General features: G+C 38.2%; 1 protein-coding gene across 1 annotated transcript; it reads right to left on the bottom strand.

The window, feature by feature from the left end:
• Positions 1 to 8,449: 8,449 nt before the first annotated feature.
• LOC148877223 (epidermis-specific secreted glycoprotein EP1-like) lies at positions 8,450 to 10,302 on the bottom strand. Its single transcript, XM_088965317.1, has one exon. The coding sequence runs from the start codon at positions 10,022 to 10,024 to the stop codon at positions 8,681 to 8,683; it is 1,344 nt and encodes a 447-aa protein (XP_088821443.1). The 5' UTR covers positions 10,025 to 10,302; the 3' UTR covers positions 8,450 to 8,680.
• Positions 10,303 to 22,753: the final 12,451 nt, after the last annotated feature.

The raw sequence follows: 22,753 nt of genomic DNA, 5'->3' as shown, positions 1-22,753 counted from the left end.
GCTCGCCACCATGCAACACTTACAGGCAACTCGCCACCATGCAGCCTAGCACCTTACGGGCAGCTCGTTTCTTAGTCAGACCGACCACCGCATGACAACCCTGAGGAGCTCACCACCGTACCCCGCATTTTATGGGATTGTGACTTGTAACGGCTATATTAGCTCATCCACTCCCCAATTTAGGTGGAAATGGGCAACCTCACCAGTTGGTGACATTATCCCCACCTAACACGAAAACAGGTCCCATCACAGCGGGAATCCAAGAACTGCTCCACCAAACCCGCAAGGACTCCAGCATATAAAGACCTCACCCCCCAGGGGTGAAGGGGGGAGGAAAAAAGAAGAAATGAGGGAAAAATGGAGGGTGATCTCTGCTCTCTAGCTCTCTCATTCTCTAATATGATTCTCAGCTCACGACTATGTGCTAACTTAGTCATCGGAGTGTTCTCGCCGGATAAGCCACCCCAGATTCTCTGATTCAGTTCTTGCAGGCAACTAGTTCTCGTCGTCTACAAAGATGAGCAAATCACCCCTTGTAGGTAGCAGCTGGGTTGCACTATACTAGGGAGCTCCACTTCAGCCCCTGAGTCATCGGCCATTTGGGAGTAGATGGGATGACGAGGTACTTAGCCAAAAAATGATACGTGACCAGAAACGGTTACATCAATTGGCATCGTCTGTGGGAATCGCTACAAAAAGCTAAGTTCTCATTCTACAAAAGATAAGTTCTCATCCTACAAAAAGCTAAGTCCTCTTCTCCTAGAAAATAAAACCTCATCAGTCCTCTTTGTGAGGTCCCCTCTACAAAGATGAGCTCTTCGTGGCTTCTGCGAAAGTTGGCGGCCAACAGACTACATAGGCACCCTTGCTGATCGAGCCTTCCAAGGCTCCTGTGCGAGCTGACGACCTAAAGTCAATAGTGTTGCCCCCATTGGTCGAGCTCCTAGCAGCTTCTTGTAGAAGTGGGTGACCGGCACCATGAGGTTGATGAAGTGCAATCATAGCTCTAAGGCGCCCACTAGATGACCTGCGCGGGGCCTAGTCAGCCCGGCACCTTACAGGCAGGTCAGCACCTGGTTAGCCCAACACCTGTCAGCCCGACACCTTACAGGCAGCTCGACACCTGGTCAGCCCGGCACCTCACAGGTAGCTCGACACCTCACAAGCAACTCGCCACTTCATAAGTCCTAGTCACCTCTTCGGCATGGGCAGAATCTAGGAGTGGACTACGAGTCACTCCCAAAGCCTAAGGGAAACAACACTACTTAAGACCCAATTGCCTCTTTGGGTGGGTGCCTGAGAGCTATTATTGCACTGCATCAGCCTCGTGGTGCCGGTCACCCACTCCTACAAGAAGCTGCAAGGAGCTCGACCAACGGGAGTAGCACTACTGACTTTAGGTCGCCAGCTCGCACGGGAGCCTTAGAAGGCTCGACCAGCAAGGGCACCCATGTAGTCTGTTGGCTGCCAACTTCCGCAGAAGCCATGAAGAGCTCATCTTTGTAGAGGGGACCTCACGAAGAGGACTAGTGAGGTTTTATTTTCTAGGAGAAGAGGACTTAGTTTTTGTTGGATGAGAACTTAGCTTTTTGTAGCGATTCCCACAGATGACGCCAATTGATGTAACCATTTCTGGTCACGTATCATTTTTTGGCTCAATACCTCGTCATCCCGTCTACAGGGGGTGATCTGCTCATCTTTGTAGACAGCGGGAACTAGTTGCCTACAAGAACTGAATCAGAGAACCCGGGGTGGCTTACCCGGCGGGGACATTCGATGGCTAAGTTAGCACATAGTTGTGAGCTGAGAATGATATTAGAGAATGAGAGAGCTAGAGAGCAAAGATCACCCTTCATTTTTCTCCCATTTCTTCTTCTTTTTTCCTCCCCCCTTCGCCCCTGGGGGGTGAGGTCTTTATATACTAGAGTCCTCGCGGGTTTGGTGGAGCAATTCTTGGATTCCCGCTGTGATGGGACCTGTTTTTGTGTTAGGTGGGGATAATGCCACCAACTGGTGAGGTTGCCCATTTCTGCCTAAATCGGGGAGTGGGTGAGCTAATATAGCCGTTACAAGTCATAATCTTGTAAAATGCGGGGTACGGTGGTGACCTCCTCGGGGTTGTCATGCGGTGGTCGGTCTGACTAGGAAACGAGTTGCCCGTAAGGTGTCAGGCTGCATGGTGGCGAACTGCCTGTGAGTGCCAAGCTGTCTGTAAGGTGCCAAGCTACATAATGGCGAGCTGCCTGTGGTGAGCTGTCTACTTGTCATGAGGTGCTAGGTGTCATAATGTCATTGGAGGGCCAAATACGGCCTCATCACCAATAATATTGGTTAGTTACATGGCGATTCCACTTTGTTAAATGCCTAACCATGTAGGGTCTATAAATCCTAAAGCATGTGCATATTAACACATCCAGAGGTGCATGTGTTTGTGTGTATGTAGCTTGGGATAGGGCGCAAATGGATCAGATCATGATCAGATCTGACCCAATCCGCAGTCTGATCTTATATTGTCGGATTTGAGTATCCCTACCTTGGATTTATCATATCAGATCACCCCTATCCAATATGAAAGGATCTGATCCAATATATATATATATATATATATTATGTTATTTGTTTGTTTATAAAAAAGATGTATATATATGATGAAAATAGTTGAAAAAATACTTGTATTTTTTGTTTTTCTTTATTTAAACTGTTATATTTTCTTTTCATTTTAACAATTTATTAATTTTTTAAAAATTAAATAAGGTCGGATCATATTAGGATATCTGACATCCTGGTCAGATTTGAATTCCAACCAATTTGTATTTATGAGATTCGATCAGATCTACAGCATATTAGATCGGATTTGAATATACCCTAGTTTGAATCTGATCCAATCTGTTTGCATCCCTAGCTTGAGGGAGAACATTGAAGCATTAGTTTAAGACATGAATGCTCAAAACATGAATTATTGTATTGGATTGGCAAAAATAAAAAAAGCTCAATGAATGATTGTTTGGACTAATACAGAGACAAGAACAAAACTTACAACGATAAAAGGAGGCATATCTGCCTAAGGCATAACCTAGTAAGATAATGCCTCAGTAAAGGTACAATCGCTCCGAATTTTGTGAGGTCTGAAAAGGACTAGTACTCACTACAGTTTGAGGAGATTGAGCGTAAGGCTCTTAATCAATTAAGAATAGTGCGTGTAGTGTACGCTAAATAATTGACCTAAGTGAGTGTGAAATGTGGCCGTGTCTAAAAGAGATCTAAGGTCTGACTCTCTAAAATACTCATGATTCCAAGAGGGGAACAGGGCCGAAATGTTCCAAAAAAAAAAAAAACACTAAAGAACTGGTGAACTAAGTTGGTTGGTAGGTTAGCAAGTCACCTGACTACATCGTAAGGGGAAAATGCGATTTTAAGGAGAGTGACCAAATGGCACGGCTCAGCCATCCTTCTCTCTGCAATTTCTTAGATTTACAGTTCTGCAACACTACAGTTCCACAAATTCTCGGTTTAGAAAGCGATTACCAATAAATTCCATCCAGCCTTCTTTATTATTTTCCAACAATTCTTTGTGTTGGTGAGAATGTAGACAGAAGAATATGCATCTATATAAGGCTTAAGGCTAATTAATGATGCCAGGCCACGAGTGTATGTTGATATAATACCACATGAAAATAATAATAATATTAAGAGACCAATTAAGCACATGTAAAAAGAGACCATTCCCTCATGTGATTGGTTGCCATTGTTTGCCAGGTGGCATATATTTCGATCTACAGTACCATGGATAGTTGTCTCAATTCTCAACTCTTGGGTCATGGCCCACTAATTCAATTGATAAGATACACAATTGAAGGGAAAAAAAGGTCGGCTTATGCCAGGGTTATTGAATTATATTGTTGAGTATTTCACCCAAATCTTAGATGCATTTTTTGGTAAGTTTTTTTTTAAAGAAGATTTTCGACAACTCATGTATTGATCTTTTTATTTGCTTTTAAAGAGCAAGAGTTGAAGACCATTAGATGAGTATTCCGGTCTACCGTGGTCTATCGAGCTGTCAAACAAAAGATTTAAAACATGAAACTGTGAATTTTCTTGGATGTAGGTCTTTCCGATTTCCCATTTTTTATTATCAAGTGACAAAAGACCAAATTTTCGTCTTCCAAACTTTCAAAAACCTAAAAGATCGTGCAGAAAGATTTGTCAAAAACCCTCTTAGCCAATTGGTTTTATTTTGAGAATCTTTATTTTGAGACGGTTTTTACTAAATATGATATTTTGATACATGATCCATTTTGTGAAAATTTAAGTATAACTAATTACAATTAACCACTTTATAAGTTTATATAATAGGTTAGAAAAATAAAAGAACAAAAATATGATTCTTAATTTTTTTTATTCTTTTCCTTTTTTTTGCTTTTTTATGTTTCTTTTTCTTTTGTCTTATCAATAAATTTTTTCTCTTCTATTTCTATATTCAAGTACAAGATTGTGTCTATATGTATCTTGCTTGCATCTGCTTTAGGTCCATTCTAATTTTCTAAATATTTTATTTTTTATAAAGGTGATATGGTTGGTTTTCCTTAGAAATGTTAGCTATGCATTAATATTTTTTTATGCTAGCTAAAAATTTGAAATAATACTACTTTATTATAGTTAATGTGTTATAAAGAAACTACATCTATTATATTATAATATTTTAATGGCAGACCAGTTTAATTAGTTTTAGGGAAAGTTTCCGATTAGTACCATGTACTTTGGGCCTGGTGCCACTTTGGTCCCCAAACTTTAAAATGCGATAATTCAGTATCCGAACTTTCAAAACATGACAATCCAGTACTTACGGTTAACTAGTTGTTAAACAACCGTTAAGTGGCATTTGAAATAGACACAAATGCCCTTCAAGTGTTAATTAGTTTTCTTTATCAACCATCCAAACATTGACAAAAAATTAATAGTCTCAAATCCTTGCCTCTTCCATTCAAGAAAGTTAGGTTCACCAGAGTGCCCACTCAAATGCAACCCCAAATTTCTTGAATGGAAAAGGCAAAGATTTGGGACTATTAGTTTTTTGTCAACATTTAGATGATTGATAAAGAAAACTAATTAACACTTGAAGGGCATTTGTGTCTTTTTCAAATGTCACTTAACAGCTAGTTAACAGTTAATTAATAGCAGGTACCAGATTGTCACATTTTAAAAGTTTGGGTACTGAATTGTCGTATTTTAAACTTTGGGGGACCAAAGTAGCATTAGACCCACAAATCAGGAATTTTGCCTTAGTTTTACAATAACTTTGTGGGTATGCATTTGTCTTAAATTACTGGTCTTAAGTCCATATAAAAGAGAAGGTTGCGTCATGTTGATAGCTGGCAATAAAATTCATGATCATGAATAACCTACCCCATGAATTCACATCTGCACCCCAAGGAGGCGCCCCACAGTGTCCCACAGTACATCCCCACTGTGTATTGGAACATCTCCCGATAATAACATCATCGGGAATGATATTATCATCGAGAGATATTCCTAATGCATGGCGGGGATGTGCTGTAGGACATTGTGGGGTGCAGATGTGAACTCCTACCCCATATAACTGGAATAAGACTTGGATGATGATGATCTTAGCTCCATAATCATAATTAACATTCTTTAAAGTAATTGGGACAAAAAAAAACGTGGGATCAAAATAAATTTAGTGCTCTAATCCTTCAAAATGTGATAAATAAAATAAGAGCCATCTATATCCCCATGATCGAAAAGGAGGATAAGACAGTCAACAAAGGGCACCCTAGCACTAATGACTTCTTACAAGTACCGAACGAATCAAGATTTAATTAGAACTAGAAGTTTTAAATGTCAGAAAGAAAAAACAAGGACTTTGTATGGCTGGTTATACTACATAAAATCCCTAAGAAATTAAATCTAATAAAAAGAAGGATCCAAATCTCCCCTGCTGTTCCTTCTATGGCCAACCTGAACCTGAGGATAGAGATCATCATGGTTTTTAAAACCGGACTGGATCGGATGGTCAAACCGGAAAAACTGGGAATCGGTTAGGTGACTGGTTTCAGTTTTCCTCAAAATCGGAAATTTGTCTAAAACCGTTAATTTTGGTCAATAAATCGCTGACACAGGCGATTAACCGTTTCAATGGTTTTGACTGTTTTTTTATCTTTTTTTTTTTTTGTTAGAATGGGCACTGTTCGATTCGAAAGGTCTGACCATTCAACCCGGTAACCGGACCCCTGACCGATTCAGTCTCCGGGTCATTTTTAAAAACCATGTATCATATTATAGTAAAATGCCAGATAGCCCAAGTGCCCAACAAGTTTGGACCCTAAGTGAGGGCTTAGTAGTTCGAAGGTTGTTGGATCCATGATGGAACCTAAAAAGTTGGTGGAATTAAGCATATGATGGAGGAGAAGATGGATCATCAAGCCCAATTGTTTTGGGAAAAAAAATAAGCTATACGTTCTGGTACGTACATTTGGAAAAAAAATAGGAAAGAAAAAGTGTTCAAGAATAAAAACTATTCTTCCCAAGAAATAGTGAAAAAGGTGAGGGAGAGCATGGAAGAATACTTTACTGTTGCAGCTGAAGAGAAAGCCACAAGTACAATGAATGAGCTCATGATCTATTATGTGGTGGATAAGAGATGGACTCCGCTCCTCCGTTAGATGGAATTAAGATAAATTTCGATGCCTCAATGAAGGAGGTGTGCCATGCCTATGCTGCATCATGAGAGATTTTACAGGCAAAATCTTGATGGCAAAGATGGGCCAAATTGAGTACAGTGTCACAAATGTGGGCAGCTCTACAAGCCCACAAACTTGCTCTCCAAGTCCCTCAAGCCCACAAATTAGTAGTTATGGAAGCCCTCCAAGATAAAGTTGAGCCTCCATGGAAATGCTTGAAGATTTCAAGTCCATATCCATATATATTGCCATTAACTTCACCTACAGAGAAGGGAACTGCGCTGCTGATTGGTTTGCTGGGATGGGTTATTTTTTATGAGAGCTGTTGCTTGAGGTTTTTTTGTCTTTATTTCGGGTTTTGCTTCTTTCCTTGTTTTTTACCACTTATCAAATATATAATGCAGGAGGTTTATATCTGTATTTAATTCACCACTCCCAAAACCCAGATATTAGGGCTAGAATTGGGTATCAATTTTTTCTATTTGAAAATACAAAATAGCATCCATCTACTAGAGGGAGTTTAACGCCCTCCCATTTGGGTATCGCCCAAGTTAGCATTTTATACTGGTTTAGGCTTGGGCATTCGGGCTGGGCCAATTCAAAAATTTAACAAAAGTCCGACCCGAGACCACCAAGTTGGTATGTGGAAGAGATACCTCGCCAAAGGTTTCTTGACAATTCATGGTTCTTGCCTTCTTGTCAAAAACACAGCAGTAACGAGCTCAAGTATGAAAAGAAGATAGAAGACGCTTTTGAAAGGGTGAGAGCCTCAGCCCGTGGGCCTTGGCCCGAGATGTATGAAAGCAATGTCTCTCTTTAATCCAAAAATAGATGTAGGTGAGGAAGGGGCTTTGGGATTTAGGTCTTGAGGAATTTGAAGCAAAGTCATGGGATGAGATGGGATTTCGGATCTTGGCCCGGGTGGGGAACGACCTTGCTCCAAAGGGCTGTCAGTGAGCTGAGTTCACCTGGCAGACCGAATCCAACCCTATTGTGTAATTCTTGGACGGTCCCAGCTCTATTTTGAGGCCCAATAACAAATTAATAATTGGGTTGATACTGGGTTTACTATGTCCGGATCTGATGAGTGATGAGGTACCCATTTACCCAACCACCAATAGGTTCCTGCCCTGAAGAATTTAACGTTCTTTTGGTTTGTTTTGGGGGCGTTTGGTTTGTTTTGGGGGCGTTTGGGATGACATTTTTGGTGCTCCCGTTTAGAGTCAGTCTGCCATGTATAGCATTTTGACTTCATGGTACCAAATTTACGTTTGAATTTTGATTGGACAGATTTGGTTTCAAGCATTTCTCCTCATCGGGTTATTTTCAAACATTTGTATCTTCCCAAATTTGATAACTTGCCATGTATGGCTTCTAGAAAGAGAAATTAATGCTCAATTTGGAAGGAATACAAATGCAAACAGTGTAAATATATATAAAATAATACAAAATACAAGATTTTGCACTCTACTTATTTGTATTTATACTCCTTCCAAACTGAGCCTAAAGTGAGAAATCCATATGGATAACAAATGGTCAATAGATTGCGGTGGGGAAGTTATAAGATGCTGAGGCTAATATGGTCTGAGCATATATATATATATTGACAAGGTAATTGGACTTCTTTTTTGAATTTCCCATTTCTAAATAGTTTTCACTTTTCACATGATAGGCTGATAGCATCATCAGAAGTTTGCTGAAATAGAACTTTTACAGGGAGAAAATTATCAATAATCTTATCTGTGAACAGGTTGAGCAACAAGAGAGCTAGCAGAGCTTATGAAAGTTTCAAAACATCTGCTTCTACTTTATTAATAGCTTCGCAAATACACTTATTTAATAGGCAGCTCTTCCACTAGCAGCCTGAATTGACCAAAGCTGCACTCTATTTACTACGGACATACAAACTTCTCAGTTCAAATTTAAAGCAAGACTACATCGATCTGCATGAGAGGAACTAATTAATCATGTCACTAAGATATCTACTTAGAGAACTTAATGAAAGCTACATGAGATGTATTGGACACTTTAGTGAGAGTGCCAAGTTCAGGAGCTAGCAAGCATTTGGAGGATTCTTCCCTGTAGAAGAAACCTAGGCACCCACAGTCCTTGTTACACTTGTCCCTACACTCAGCCAGCTTCGTTGGACCATCTCCCGAGGTATACTCGTTCAGGAAATGCTCAACACCCACAATTTTATAATAATTATTTACATTGGCTCTGGATTTGCAGGGAGGAAGAGCGGGGGGTGCACAACTTTTGCTCCACCATGTCAAGCCAAGAGGCGTAGGACATGCTACACATTGATCATCCTCACAGACTCCGAGTGATCCACATCTGGTAGGCAGCTTACACTCGCTCGTTCTCCCATCTCTGTCAAAGAGGGTGAATGTTACTTCCCAAGCACCCCAGTCGACCTTGTCACTGTAGGTGTAGATCTTAAGATTACCATCCGATTCCACTCGAAGCATTGAGTAGGTGGCATTGTATTTTGGTCTGGCCCAGATACGACTCGACACTGAGGAGGAGTTGATCATGGCATAATCAAATTCCAAATAAAAAGCATAAGCTTCCTCTGTTGTAGGTTCACTGTTGAACTTTACATAGGCCAGGGGCTCTTGCCCCGGTTGCCCGCTCCCCAACTCAGAGTAGTAGTAAAGCAACGGCTTTGGGGAGTTGCTACTCTTGAGATACAGAGCAACTCTGTTCTGCTCCAGCACAAAGCTGTATGGTCCTTGGGATCCATCAACACTAGACACACGGCTAACAATCTTGGTGGGTCCACCAGGTCGTAGCTCCTGGCCTACCAGAAGTGTATCAGTTGGGTGGTCGAAGCTTTGCCATACAAACCTACCTTGCTTATCGTGTAGGACTATGTTGCCACTTGGGAGTAGCTTGAAGCCAACAACACCTTTGTTAGCGGTGGCAGTCTGCCAGGCCACCCGGCCATCGGCATCGGCCAGGACGAGATTGCCGTCGCGGCCAAATGTAAGAGTAGCATTTTCGCGTACAGGGTTGCCACGATTGGCTTCCCAGACCCAACGCATGATGGACTCAGAATGACGAGTACCCATTCGGAGAGCAAGGGTGAAGGCATCAGGGGTGGTGTTGTAGAAGCAAAGTTGAAAAGGAAACGTGAAGACATCTAATACACGATAGCTTGCGTCATATTCTACTACGTACTCACCAAATTCGCCTTGGTTGACATACTTGAAGGTCTTTGATGGGGGAACAGTGGCTTGAACTTGAAGTAATAAGAAGGGAAAGATGAAGAGGAAGAGGATGGAGAGAGGTGGGACTGAAACTGACGCTGATGAAAACAGCATTCTCGCTCGTTTATCCTTGCTTTGCTTTGTTGCTCAATTTGCACTACTGTTGTTAGAGGAGGACCAAGGAATATACATATATAGGCCAATAAAGACTCAAACCATATAAGCCTCTTGTGACGGGCCGCCGTCGGCTGCGCTTATGAGTTATGAGGGGACCGGATCCGGTAGGCACAACAAATTTGAAAGAGAAGGAAAGAAAATGGGCATTAAGAAAAGCTGTAATTGACTGATAAGCCTGTCTGGCTTCTCAAGGCGTCAAGAAGGAATAGGAATACCCAAAGAAAATGAAGGAACCAACAAGTTGCGAGCGCTTTAATGTGAACTTTACAGGGTGGCGTGGGCGTGGGGCGTTATGAATTATGATAGACCCCGCAGGAGACAGGACACGGCATGTAAATTGTAATACAGCTAGCCAGCCATCAAGTTGAATTAATAATCCATTCTGGTTTCTGGTAAAGGGATAAACCATATATGCTTGAATTGGCTAAACAATGAGATGCTAAGTAAGCTCTAATCTCTATTAATTCTTGCTAAATAAGCTCTGCAGTCAGCAATAAAGATAAGTTTTGCGGGGATTCAAGACTTCAAGCTGGATGTAATGGGTGGTTTAAGTGATGATTAAAGAGATAGTAATTAATGTACTACATGTATATATATATATATAGACATGGTTTAGAAGCAGGCTGATTTGGGCAAGAAATTGTTTGATGGTAACATGGGAAGCGACATATGGTTTAGAAGCAGGCTGATTTGGGCAAGAAATTGTTTGATGGTAACATGAGAAGCAAAAGAATAGATAGGAAGAGACCAGTCAACATTATGGGTTGGTAGAGAAGGTGGTCCCACTTAAATGAATATGGCTGGCTGTATCTGACTGACCTTATCTCATGCAAATGGGTTCACATCAATGCGAGTCAATGTGTGCTTACTGGTCCATACTCTTTCATTGGACCATCGTCCGAGCCAAATTTCAATATTCAAATCGAAAGCTTTTCAAAATGACAAAATGAACCAGAGAGGTACGTACTCTCAAACCAACCAAGGGTAATTATGAATCATGGATAAGGTGCCAGATTGTCACGGGGGTAATTCTACAGCGGAAGAAACCCGTGCGGCGTCCTGGTCAAGGCAGGCCAGGACAAGCCTTTATGCGCTTAGAGGCTAGGAATTGCCCGATGGGATGGCTCCACCAAAGTCAGTAGCACTGGATCATGACCTCAAGTCCAATGGCCGGGGCACTCTCCTGGCTCAGACCGGTCCATGGGAGGCGCCGCTTACGTGCTAAAGGGGAACAACCATAATGGAAGGCGACCATGCGCCGATAAGGTGACTTGGCACCGATGTGTAGGGTCTCCTGTATGCCGATGATGACAGGCACCTGTGTGCCATGATGATAGGCAACCGCTTGGGCCGGAACACATCCGTGCGCTAGGGGCAACGGGATAGCTCAATCAGCTTGGGCAAGGGGCTGGCAAGGTGAAGGGACATGCTTGAGCCAGACCCGCGTGCCAAGCCTCCCTTGAGAAACGGTAGCGCAGTGCCGGTCCAACACTGTCCCCATGAGCAAGTGTGCGCCCATGAGGAACCCTGGTAGCCATGCTAGCCGTTAACCAGGGCCGCCCCGCAAGGGGATGAAGGTCTAGGAGTGCCAAGGTTAGGCACCGAAGGAGGTCGACTACCCCTCCTCAAAGAGTACGTTAAGCTTTTGGTGGTCTGCCTGAAGATGACATCAGTTCTCCCAAAAGTCTTACAGGCGAAAATGACAGGCATGTCCCTAACATAAGCCTACCAAGCGTAGGCAAGGCTAAGCCTGCTTTGAACTGTAACAAGATGGCGTGTTGGTAAAGCCTCCTGCTAGATATAGCGGGGATAGGATCGTATCCACTTGGTCAAAGCGGGCACGAGGATTTGAGGGATTCGGAGACGGCTAGCCTTGAGGGACCCATGGCTTACCCCCCCACCCCCAACTTTTTTCGCATTGTCACCGGACTCGTTACATTAGCTTGATGAATTTAAAACCCAAAAGAGTAATTTCATGGGAGGGGGGGGTATTGATATTTAATTGTTTAAAACTTTGACGATGAATTGTTGAATGGACAGTTTATATCTTGTTCAAAATTTGAGGATGATAAACAGATTGTTAATATAAATATATTATTGAATGGTTTATAAAAACAATTTTATAAAAGTATTTTTATCAAAGTGTTTTATGAGAGTATTTTTATGAAATTACTTTTATAAAAATATTTTTATGAAAATACTTTTATAAAAGTATTGTTATGGAAGTGTTTTTATGAAAGTATTTTTATTAAAAGTGTTTTTATAAAAGTATTTTTACAAAATTACTTTTATAAAAACATTTTTATGAAAGTACTTTTATAAAAGTATTGTTATGGAAGTATTTTTACAAAAGCACTTTTACTAAAGTGTTTTTATAAAATCATTTTTACAAAATTATTTTTATAAAAACATTTTTATGAAAGTACTTTTATAAAAGCATTGTTATAGAATATTTTTATGAAAGCACTTTTACTAAAGTGTTTTTATAAAAGCATTTTTGCGAAATTACTTTTATAAAAACACTTTTATGAAATTACATTTATAAAAACACATTTATGAAAGTACTTTTATAAAGCACTTTTACAAAACATCTATGCCAACTGGTAAACATTGACTGTTGGGGACTTAAGCTGGCAGTTTAAGAATATCGGCACAATTTTTTTTCTTTTTTTTTGAAGAATGAAAATGATAAACATAAGACACTTGTCAATCTGAAAAAAAACCATTTGTTAGGAAAAAAAGTGTTTGGTTCATAGTATTATTTTCTCATTCTGCCTATTTTTACCCATTCTTGTCCATTTTAGAATTTTATCTTGGGTAAGAATGAGAAAAAATGAAAACTGAACCAAATATGGCCTTAGAAACCAACAAGGTTTTCAAGCACACAATAGTGCCTAGGCAAGCTTGAGATAGAGAGTCAAGAAATCATCTGGAGAATAATGCATAACCAATATTTTCAAAATATAAAGGAATGAATTTATAACCCTAGAAATCCCCATGTTTTAAGCCTTCTTGCCCTTTTTTTCCATTACATAGAAAAGTTGAGAATTTTGAGAGAAATAAAAGTGTCCAAAGTCCACTAAGATATTTCAAGAAGATAATCTCTCACCTTCTGAGTAGGAGGTGAACTTAACTTTCACTAAATTTTCCCAGTATCCCAAAGTACGCATCTATCTATCCATTAAAGATCGGAGAAATCAGATACATTCTCTTAATCAAGTAAACATGGCCATTTATCTTTGAGTAGGCAATAGGTTTTAAGTATGACAATTTTCTAAGTAAACCCAAAATTTTCTTCTAATTAAAATTAATCTTTTCTCTTAAATTTGACAGGAATCAGATCCCTCCAGGTTTTTGGGTGAAGTTGATCTCATGAGAAAGGCAGTGAGATATTAAATGTTGTTGCATACCCCAAAAATACTTTTCTTCATGGTTTTCCACTTTACCATTGATAGTATAATCATATAAACCTCCCTTGAAGAATACCATAAAAGGTAGTCCTCCACCTTTAGAGTAGATCGTCATGAGTTTCAAATGTCAGTACTACTTGTGACTAATGTTCAGGGGTAAATTCAACTCTCGTTCTAAATGTTGCATTTTTGTTGGTTATCTACAAGGCCAGAAGGATTACAGTGTTTACAATTTGAACATGGCTCAGATATTTGTATCTCGTGATGTTGTTCTTTTTTAGGATCAACTTCCTCTCATCGGTTTTGAGAATACTTCTACAGTTCTGGTGCCTCTTCTATTTAGAGATGACCAGTCATCCCCCTTTGAATCAGCTACATTACATGACACAAGACCAACAAATGATCGGTCATCTTCCATAGTTCCACTGTGGGCCCACTTCAGGCTTAGACTAAGTTGTCCATGATACAATCAGAATAAACAGACTCATGTTAAAAGCCAATCTCTTCTGCAAGAGGTTGCCCATAATACTGATTAGGGGTGCAAGTCAGGTTGGTTGGGCTGGGTTTATGGTCAACCTAGACTCAATCCTAAATTTTGGGTTAAGGCCAAAGCACGGGCCGAGCCCAACTTGCATTGTAATTTTTTATGCACTCAGGTTTATTAATGAACCCGCTCTAAAATTATACATGTAAGTATGCATTTGTGCAAATATGTATCCTGCTAGGGTGCATTGATCACCACCAAAACTAAAAGGCCTTGTGTGTGTGTTCTGCCATAAAGATCGGTTAAAATAATGGGCCAAATTTGATTTATTGCACACAACATCCTATCTGTAACTACCTCCCTCACCCCAACCCAGTATTAAGTCCAATTGACCATATAGCTCCTTCTAAACCCACTGCCTACCAACAAACCCAACAACCCTCCTGTTGACGTGAGGACATGGCAACAAAATTAACTTCCCTTGAGTCCACTAAGACATGGATTTCGGCATATCTTCCCCCTGGTAAAACTCCAATTGGATGTAAGTGGGTCTATAAGATTAAGACCAATCCAAATGCTAGCATAGAGTGTCATAACCGCATCTTGTAGCTAAAGGCTATACACAAGCTAAGGGTGTGGACTACACTAAGATGTATGCACCGGTAGCCAAACTTGTTATTATTCAATGCCTCTTGGTTTTAGTTGCAACACAACATTGATATTTACATCAGATGGATGTAAACAATGCTTTTTCTCCATGGTAATCTTCATGAAGAATTCTATGTGTGGCCTCCTTTAGGCTTCCTTTCGGATGGTGACAAGCATGTTTGTAAACTCAATAAATCTATATATGGGCTCAAATAAGCTTTATGTAATTGGTTTGTAACTTTGGCCCATGACTTTAAGCAATTTGGATTCTCTCGATCTTCTACAAATGATGCTCATTTCACTCTTAGCAACTGTTTTTCCATCAAAGATTTTGGATCTCTTCGATATTTTTTGGGCATTGATATTTCTCAGTCTACTTTAGGCATTTTTCTAAGCCAACGAAATTATACTCTCAACATTCTTAGGGAGGTCGGCATGCTTGGTTGTCGCCCAAGTTCTTTTCCTATGGAACAATACTTTGGACCTGATAATAAACCACCAGTCACTCAGCCTGACCAGTATAAGAGATTAGTTGGACATCTCGTATATTTGACTATCACATATCGGACATCATGTACTTAGTTCACATCCTTATTGAATTCCTAAGTGATCCACGACAGCGTCACTTAGATACTTCTATGAATGTTCTCTGGTATCTCAAGTCTTCTCCTGACCTAGAGTAATTTTCCCTTCATCATCTGTTCTTGTGCTTCAGGCCTACTATGATTCAAATTGGGTTAATTGTCCATCTACATTCCGTTCTACTATTGGATACATTGTTACCTTGGGAAGTTCACCTTTGTCGTGGAAGTCCAAGAAACAATCAACTGTTTCACCATTGCTATGACCCAAACATTTATTTGCTGACCTTGGGCTTCAACATCCTCTGCCCCATGCAGCTCTGTTGTGATAATCAGGCTGCTCTTCATATTGCTACTAAGCTAATGTTTCATGAGCAAACAAAGTACATAAGGATAGATTGCCACTTAATTATTCATACTCATCTTCAATCATGCGCCATCACTACAGCTCACATCTCATTCAAACTTCAATTGACTGATCTCTTAACTAAGGCTATAGGTTAGGACCAGTTTGCTTTCCTATCACCCAAGTTGGACGTTCGGCCTCCTCCTATGCCAACTTACCTGGAATTCATTAAGATTTGTTAGGCTGTTATGTTTCTACTTGTACAATCGGGCCCACTTGCCCTCTTACCAACTGTCACTTAGTGGGTTCTCTATTCTGTAATCTCTAGCTATATGTATCTCTCTCCACTTATTAATGCATTACGACAAGAATTTGAACTCTCATCAAGATTTTATACAAATAGTTAGATATATGTTCATTTTTTCACCCATGCTAAATTGGTCTTGATACCCATTTTTTGATAAGTTAATCAACTTGGGAATCTCATTATCATGTGTGTAGTTTGCCCTGTTACACTTTTCTTTGGTGAAACCAAAGAAATATGGCAGTTCAAAAATCTTTGCATGCAAGGTATTGGTATGGCTAAAAACATGTTGAATAGGGTAAGATGACCAAAGATGTTCTATATCTTGAAAAGAAACTCCCTTGGAAACGAAATTTAATTTTGATAGATGATGTTTTGTTATCAGCACATTCTCTCCTATAAACACAATTCTTTACATGAAATGTCATGGATACCAAATTCCTCATGTGGTTAGGTTTAGAAGTGGAACTATTACACTAAAAAGTTCTATTGTGATTTCACAATTGTTAAGAGTAAGGCACTTGTCACAGAAACTTGTAGTAGAAGTCCAGTGAAAATGTTAAATTTAGAGAAAAGAATACTTTTTTATCAATAATGATCATAAACTGATTTTATTAATGTTAAGCAAAACCCCTGCAGGGAACAGAAAATAGAACAAGTTTGAATGGAAACAGAAACTCAGCTAAGGCATTAATTGATCTAGGGATCTACCTGAACGAGCGGTTAAAGAGGGCCTCTAGAGCATTAGCTTCTCTAAGAGCAAACATGAGGGACCAAGTATCTTTTGCTGAAGGCAGTTAATAAAAGGGGGGGTTATAGTTCAGTCCACCAGGGTGGAGCTAAGATTTCTAGGGGTAGATTGAATCCTACCCGTAGATTGATGCCAAAATTGTTCAGCCTCTTGTTTTATCTTCTCTTGTGGTTGAGCCTACAATAATTTCAGAACCAATTAGCAAACAACACAATCACATGATAAGTTGTAATACAAGAGGACATGATAACTAGAGGTTAAAATTAGAGCCAACCTTCTGTGCCTTGATAAATTGTATTTCATCTTGCAATCGCTTTGCTAGCTGCTTAATCACTCCTTTGTTTTTGCTTTAAAACCTCAACTTGGCTTTCTTCTTTATTCTTGAGATGCAAAATCTCAAGTATATAAATTGTCGATTGTTTCAAAATTTTGAACAAGATCATGATAACATACTCACCAGTTTTTCAGGAGCTTGAATTATCACTTGGGTCTCGAGTGTTTTAGTTTATGGGCATGAATATCATCTTGTGTATTTTGTTTTTGTCCATCAGAAGTAGCAGCAAGGCTTTCTACTTCAGCTAGCAACCAGAGTCCCTCTCTTCCTATAGTTGTATACCAAGTAAATAAGCAGATATGACATTTTTCGTGTGAAAAATCAAGCATAAAGAGGCTTGAACTCTAATTTTTGTCAATTTCTCCAGAGAATCTTGGAGAAAACCTTTTAAAAAATAGGTGGTCATGCTTCTATAGAGACTAGTGGTCGCATTTTCCAGGTTGTAAGAGTTTATTTTATTTGAAATTTTACAAGCTAGGAAGTTCTTTTTTAGTACATAACAATTGTTCCTTGATACAAGTTAAGTTTCTTCATATTTATATTTATACTACTTTAAAAAGAACAAATAGTCTCAAGAACATTTCTGGAATTTATAGAGGACAAAATTTACCCCTCCATATTTAAATTTATTGATGAAAAATGAGAGCAATTAGGGTAATTTATTACTGATATTAAAGGAATTGAAAAGAGGTAGTTTTAAGATATTTAATTCATTCAATTCCCTTTTATTAAATCCAACATTTAAGGTATTAACTTGCATTCACCTTCACATAATCATATATTTAAGGTATTTTTGTTTCTTCTCATCATTAAATTCTATTAATTAAATTCATACATAATAAACTAATAATTTCAATAACATAAAAAACTTATACTTTAAAATCTACATAGAAAAGATAGTATTTTTGTCAAAGTGGTAAGAAATTAAACCATTTGGGTCAAATAGGACAATCCATGTTGTCATAATTAAATAATAAATAAAATGTAAAAAGCTATTAAAATTAAAAAAAAAAATTGGAAACATTTCTAACATCATATATTCAACATATTAAACAATAATAAGTATGAAAAATAATAAATGTTTTTATTAATGATGGAAATGGATTGTAAAATTTAAAACCAATTGAAAATAAAACTATTTTCCTATTCTCTCTCATTAAATCTCGTATCTAAGGTATATTCTCTCATTAAATCCTATATTTAAGATATATTTTTCTTACCATTAAATTCTACTAATTAAATCTAAAATATTAATTTTAATGGTATAAAAATATATATTTTTTGAAAAGTAATTTGAAAACAAAACTGTTTTCCTCCCTCCCACTGGTGGATAAGCTATTCAGGTATTCAACCATTTGGGGTCAAATAGGTTAATAAACAATGTCATAATTAAATAATAAGTAAATAAAATGTATAATACAAAAAAAAAAGAATTGGTCATATCTCTAACATTGTATATTCATTATACTGAACAAAAAATAAGTATGAAATGTAAGAAGGATTTTTATTAGCGATGAAAATGGAATGTCAAATTTAAAATCAACATAAAAATAAAATGATGTCATAGTCAAATAATAAAATTTTTAAAATAGAAAATACAAAGAATCACTAAAATAAAAAATAGAGAATATTTTGGGCACATATCTAATGTTATATAAAAAAATAAAATATTGGGTACATCTCTAATATTATGCATTCATTATATTTCACAAAAATTAGCATTATACATAAGAAATAATTTTATCAATGATGGAAATGCAATACAAAAGTTAATGTTAAACTAGAAATCAAACTATTTTTCTTTTTGGGTGGTGGGTTAGTACTTTAGGTCAAATAGATTAATCGTGATATATTCGTTAAATAATAAATATTTTAAAAATAAAAAAATTACAAGTAATAAAAAAATATATAAAAAATTATATATTAATTATATCAAACAAAAATCATGTGTGATAAGTAATTATTTATATAATATAGATGAAATATATATTTTAAAACTGATCAGAAAGCAAAGCTATTTTATTATGTAAACGGTGGGTCAAAGATCCAACTTTTCAAAGAAAAGTCATGATGTCATAATTGAATACTAAATATTTAAACAAAAAGATAGAACAAAAAAAATGAAAAAGTACAGAATTTTGTGGAAAACATTTGGGAATATTTCGAATGTTGTATATTCATCATATTAAATAAAAATAATTACTAAAAAAATATTTTTATTTATGCTAGAAATGGAATACAAAATTTAATAATAACAACAACAATAATAATAGTAAGGGCTTTTTACAAAAAAAAAATAATAAAGTTGGTTCAATCAACAAAATCAAATATGTTTACAAACAAATTACAAAAACAGTGAGCGGGGAAAAAGTTAACTTTTATGGACCAAATTACCCTCACCAATTCTGATTTTTCTCTCTTCCTTTCTCTCATTCTATTTCTTCTTCTTCACCATCGTCACTATCAAGCATGGTAACCATTGAATCAGTTCGGTGATTGCCCCTTCTTTTCTCTCCCCCTCTTCTTCTTCTTCTTCTCCTCTATAGTTAAACTGCCATTAGAATCTTGAACTAGCGTCTTGACTCCACCAAATTCCTGAATCTTGTGTCCCTCCTCTAAACAACACCAACAGTGACAAGAACATATTAGAATCAATTCTTGATGGTAAATGATCGAGTTACTAGAGAGAGAAAAAAATTCGATAGTTGTTGCTCATTTGGGTTGTAGCAACAAGCAAAACTGAGGAAGTTGGAGAACAAGGAGGTGTTGATAATGAATGGGCGACTGTGTTATTACAGGATAGAGGAAAATGTGGGAAATTAAAAAAAAAAAATCACAAGGAACCAATGGAAAATGAGCCAGAGAGAAGAACTAATGGGGGTTGGTTTCTAGCGTCGCTATTGATTCGAATTGCAGGGAAGACGAGAGATAGAGTAGGGCAATGAGGGGACCGATTCGGATGATGCAGGGAGAGAGATAAAGAGAGAGGGAGGGACCCCTAATCCTTGTTAGCTTACCCTAATCCTGCATTCTCCTTGACTCTCTCCTCTCCTTGTTAGCTTACCCTAATCCTGCATTCTCCTTGACTCTCTCCTCTCTCCCTTCCCACCATTCTCAATTTGCCATCTCAGCACCCCTAGCTCCTCCCACTCTCAACCACCTTCCTCATTAACTCTTCCTCCTTTCCTCTTCTCAACCTCTCCCATGTGGCCATGTGGCACCACTCCTCTTTACTAGAGTCCCACTCATAATTCCCCTATATTCTCTCCTCCACTTCCCACAAAAGAAGGCATTGGTTTTAGAAACCGAATCCCCTTTTGTGGAATTTTATCTTATTTATTCTCAATTTCCATATTCAATTTGAATTTTTTTTTTCTATTAGAAGATGAAAGACGTTTCCTAATATCCATTCTCCTATGGTGTGTTTGGTTTCTGAGAAACAGATGGGAAAGGAAGCATATTTGAAGAATATTCTTTTTTCCATTTGTTTATTTCAAATGAAAACATGGGAAAGGAAAGCAAACACCAAGGATGGGGGTTCCCAAAAATCAGTAATCGGGGTCGCACTAATTTGGTGAGACCCCATTGAGAAAGGAAAAAGGGCAAGAAAATTTTGTCAAGAGCCCTCTCACAGACATCGTTGCCTCCCTTCTTCTCGTATGTATGTATGTATGTATGTATGTATGTATGTATTTAATATTTGTTAGTTATGACATCATAGATTGACCCATTTGACCCAGAATGTTAGATCATTGGCCTACCTGCCATCTAGATATGGAAATGGTTTCATTTTCAAACTGGTTTTAAATTTTGCATTTCATTTATATCATCGGAGAAATATGGATACACCCAATGCAGAATTCGGAATTCCAGCCCCCCTACTAATAGCCCTCTACCCCCTATAAACCACATCCTACTCATGAATTTGGCATCAATTCACGGTAAGGATTCATTCCACCTGTACTATGGGCCTATAAAATTCTGATCTGGGCTGATTGGTCATTCTTCCTTTATATCATTGATAAAATAATTATTATTTATCATACTTATTTTTGTTTACATTATTAGTATATAATATTATATATTTGCCTAAAATTGTTTCATATTTTTTGTATCGTTCTATTTAAAAAAAAATATTTTTAATTATACACCATGGGTTAACCTATTTGACAAGAAAAGGTTGAACCACTAACCCACCCTTAGATAGGAAGATGATTTAATTTTTCATTAGTGTTAAGTTGTATATTTGATGTCCATCATTAATAAAATTATGCCTATTTTATCATAGTTATTTTTTATTATGACAAATATATAATAATAGAAACATGTCCATTTTCTCAAAATTTCATTTTTTTCTATATTTTTGTATTTATTATATTTTTAAATTTGTATTATATGGTTGAAGTACTTACCCATGACCTAGATGGAAAATATGATTTTATTTCTAGGTTTATTTTAAAAATATAAAATTTCATTCTATTAATAAGTATTGTGTATGGATTATTAGTGGAATTTAATGATGATAAACAAAAGTATTTTTCATATTTCTAAATTTGTATTATTTATTTATGACATCATGAAATTATCCATTTGACCCAAATGGTTGAACTACTTACCTATCACCTAGATGAAAAATATGTTTTCATTTCTATGTTTATTTTAAAAATATAAAATTTTGTTCTATTAATAATTATTGTGTATAGATTTTAATGGAGGGTGATTTGCCCCGACCTCCTAAGAAGGCGACACGTGGACGTGACTCAACATAACCAATAGCTCAACATAACAGCCTGGTTGCGACTCAGTAACGAGCTCGTTAAGATCCTCGCAAGACAGCTCGTTACATTACAGCTCGCCAAGGAACGAGCTCGCTACAGCGTGAGCTCAAGGACCCCAGTATGTTGAAAGGGAATACTCCAAGTCAAGTCTATCCCAGCTCGCGGGCTCGAATAAATAGCTCACTCCAATACTTAGGCAAGAAGACTGCCTCAAAGGTGACCTAAGGTGGAGTCACCTCGGGATACCTTCAGGAGCTCGCTACAAGGCAGCTCACTATGGGATAGCTCGCTACAAAGTAACTCGTTGTTAAGCGACGCGGCATTTTTAGGAAGCTTCTTATCTGACGAGACCGTACCCATCAGACTGCACCACGTCTCCTGACTGACGGCGTAGTCCCTGCCAGCCCAGCAGACTGCACCAACGTATCTCAACAGATGGTGGTGTGTCTGTCCTTTCCGGGTCGTGTCTCTCATCCAATTGGGCAATACTCTGCAACGGTTACCTGTGCAGCCCTGGCGATTAACAGCTGCGACAGAGGTCTAGTGGCAGTTATGCCTGATTTGACAAGAACACTTATATTTAAAGGCCCCAGTGTTGAAGGGGGAAAGGGATCTTGAATTGATTTTGAATTAACCTTGAACTTTAACTGATCTAGTGCAACCTGCACTCTTAGCTCTCTCTGCATTCCTTACAGCTCTCTCAAGTGTTCTAACTTAAGCATCGGAGTATTCCCACCGAGCAAGTCCCCCAGGAATCATTCACCTTCCTCTTCTCAAGTGCCGTCCACCACCAGGTAGGAGTGCCTGGATTGCCCAACATCATTTGGCGCCGTCTGTGGGAAACGCTTCAAAAAGCCTTCCTCTAATCTCAACAACTTTCTCTAAGAACTCAACATTCATGGCTTCCTCTAGCAATGCCAGACGTGGTGCCGACCAGAATGCTTATGGGGAACAACCTCAGCTCCCCACTGTCTACATTGGACAGTTCACAATCCCCCTCTCTATGGACGGAGTTCCTACCTTGAACGTG

The sequence above is a fragment of the Nelumbo lutea genome, chromosome 1, assembly GCF_056320005.1.
Source record: "Nelumbo lutea isolate HS-2025 chromosome 1, American lotus-T2T, whole genome shotgun sequence".
NCBI classification, from domain to species: domain Eukaryota; kingdom Viridiplantae; phylum Streptophyta; class Magnoliopsida; order Proteales; family Nelumbonaceae; genus Nelumbo; species Nelumbo lutea.
This window is presented reverse-complemented; position numbering and strand designations above follow the sequence as displayed.

Coding starts and splice junctions, on each gene's coding strand:
- LOC148877223 (XM_088965317.1), bottom strand. CDS start 10,024: ATGCTGTTTTCATCAGCGTCAGTTTCAGTCCCACCTCTCTCCATCCTC.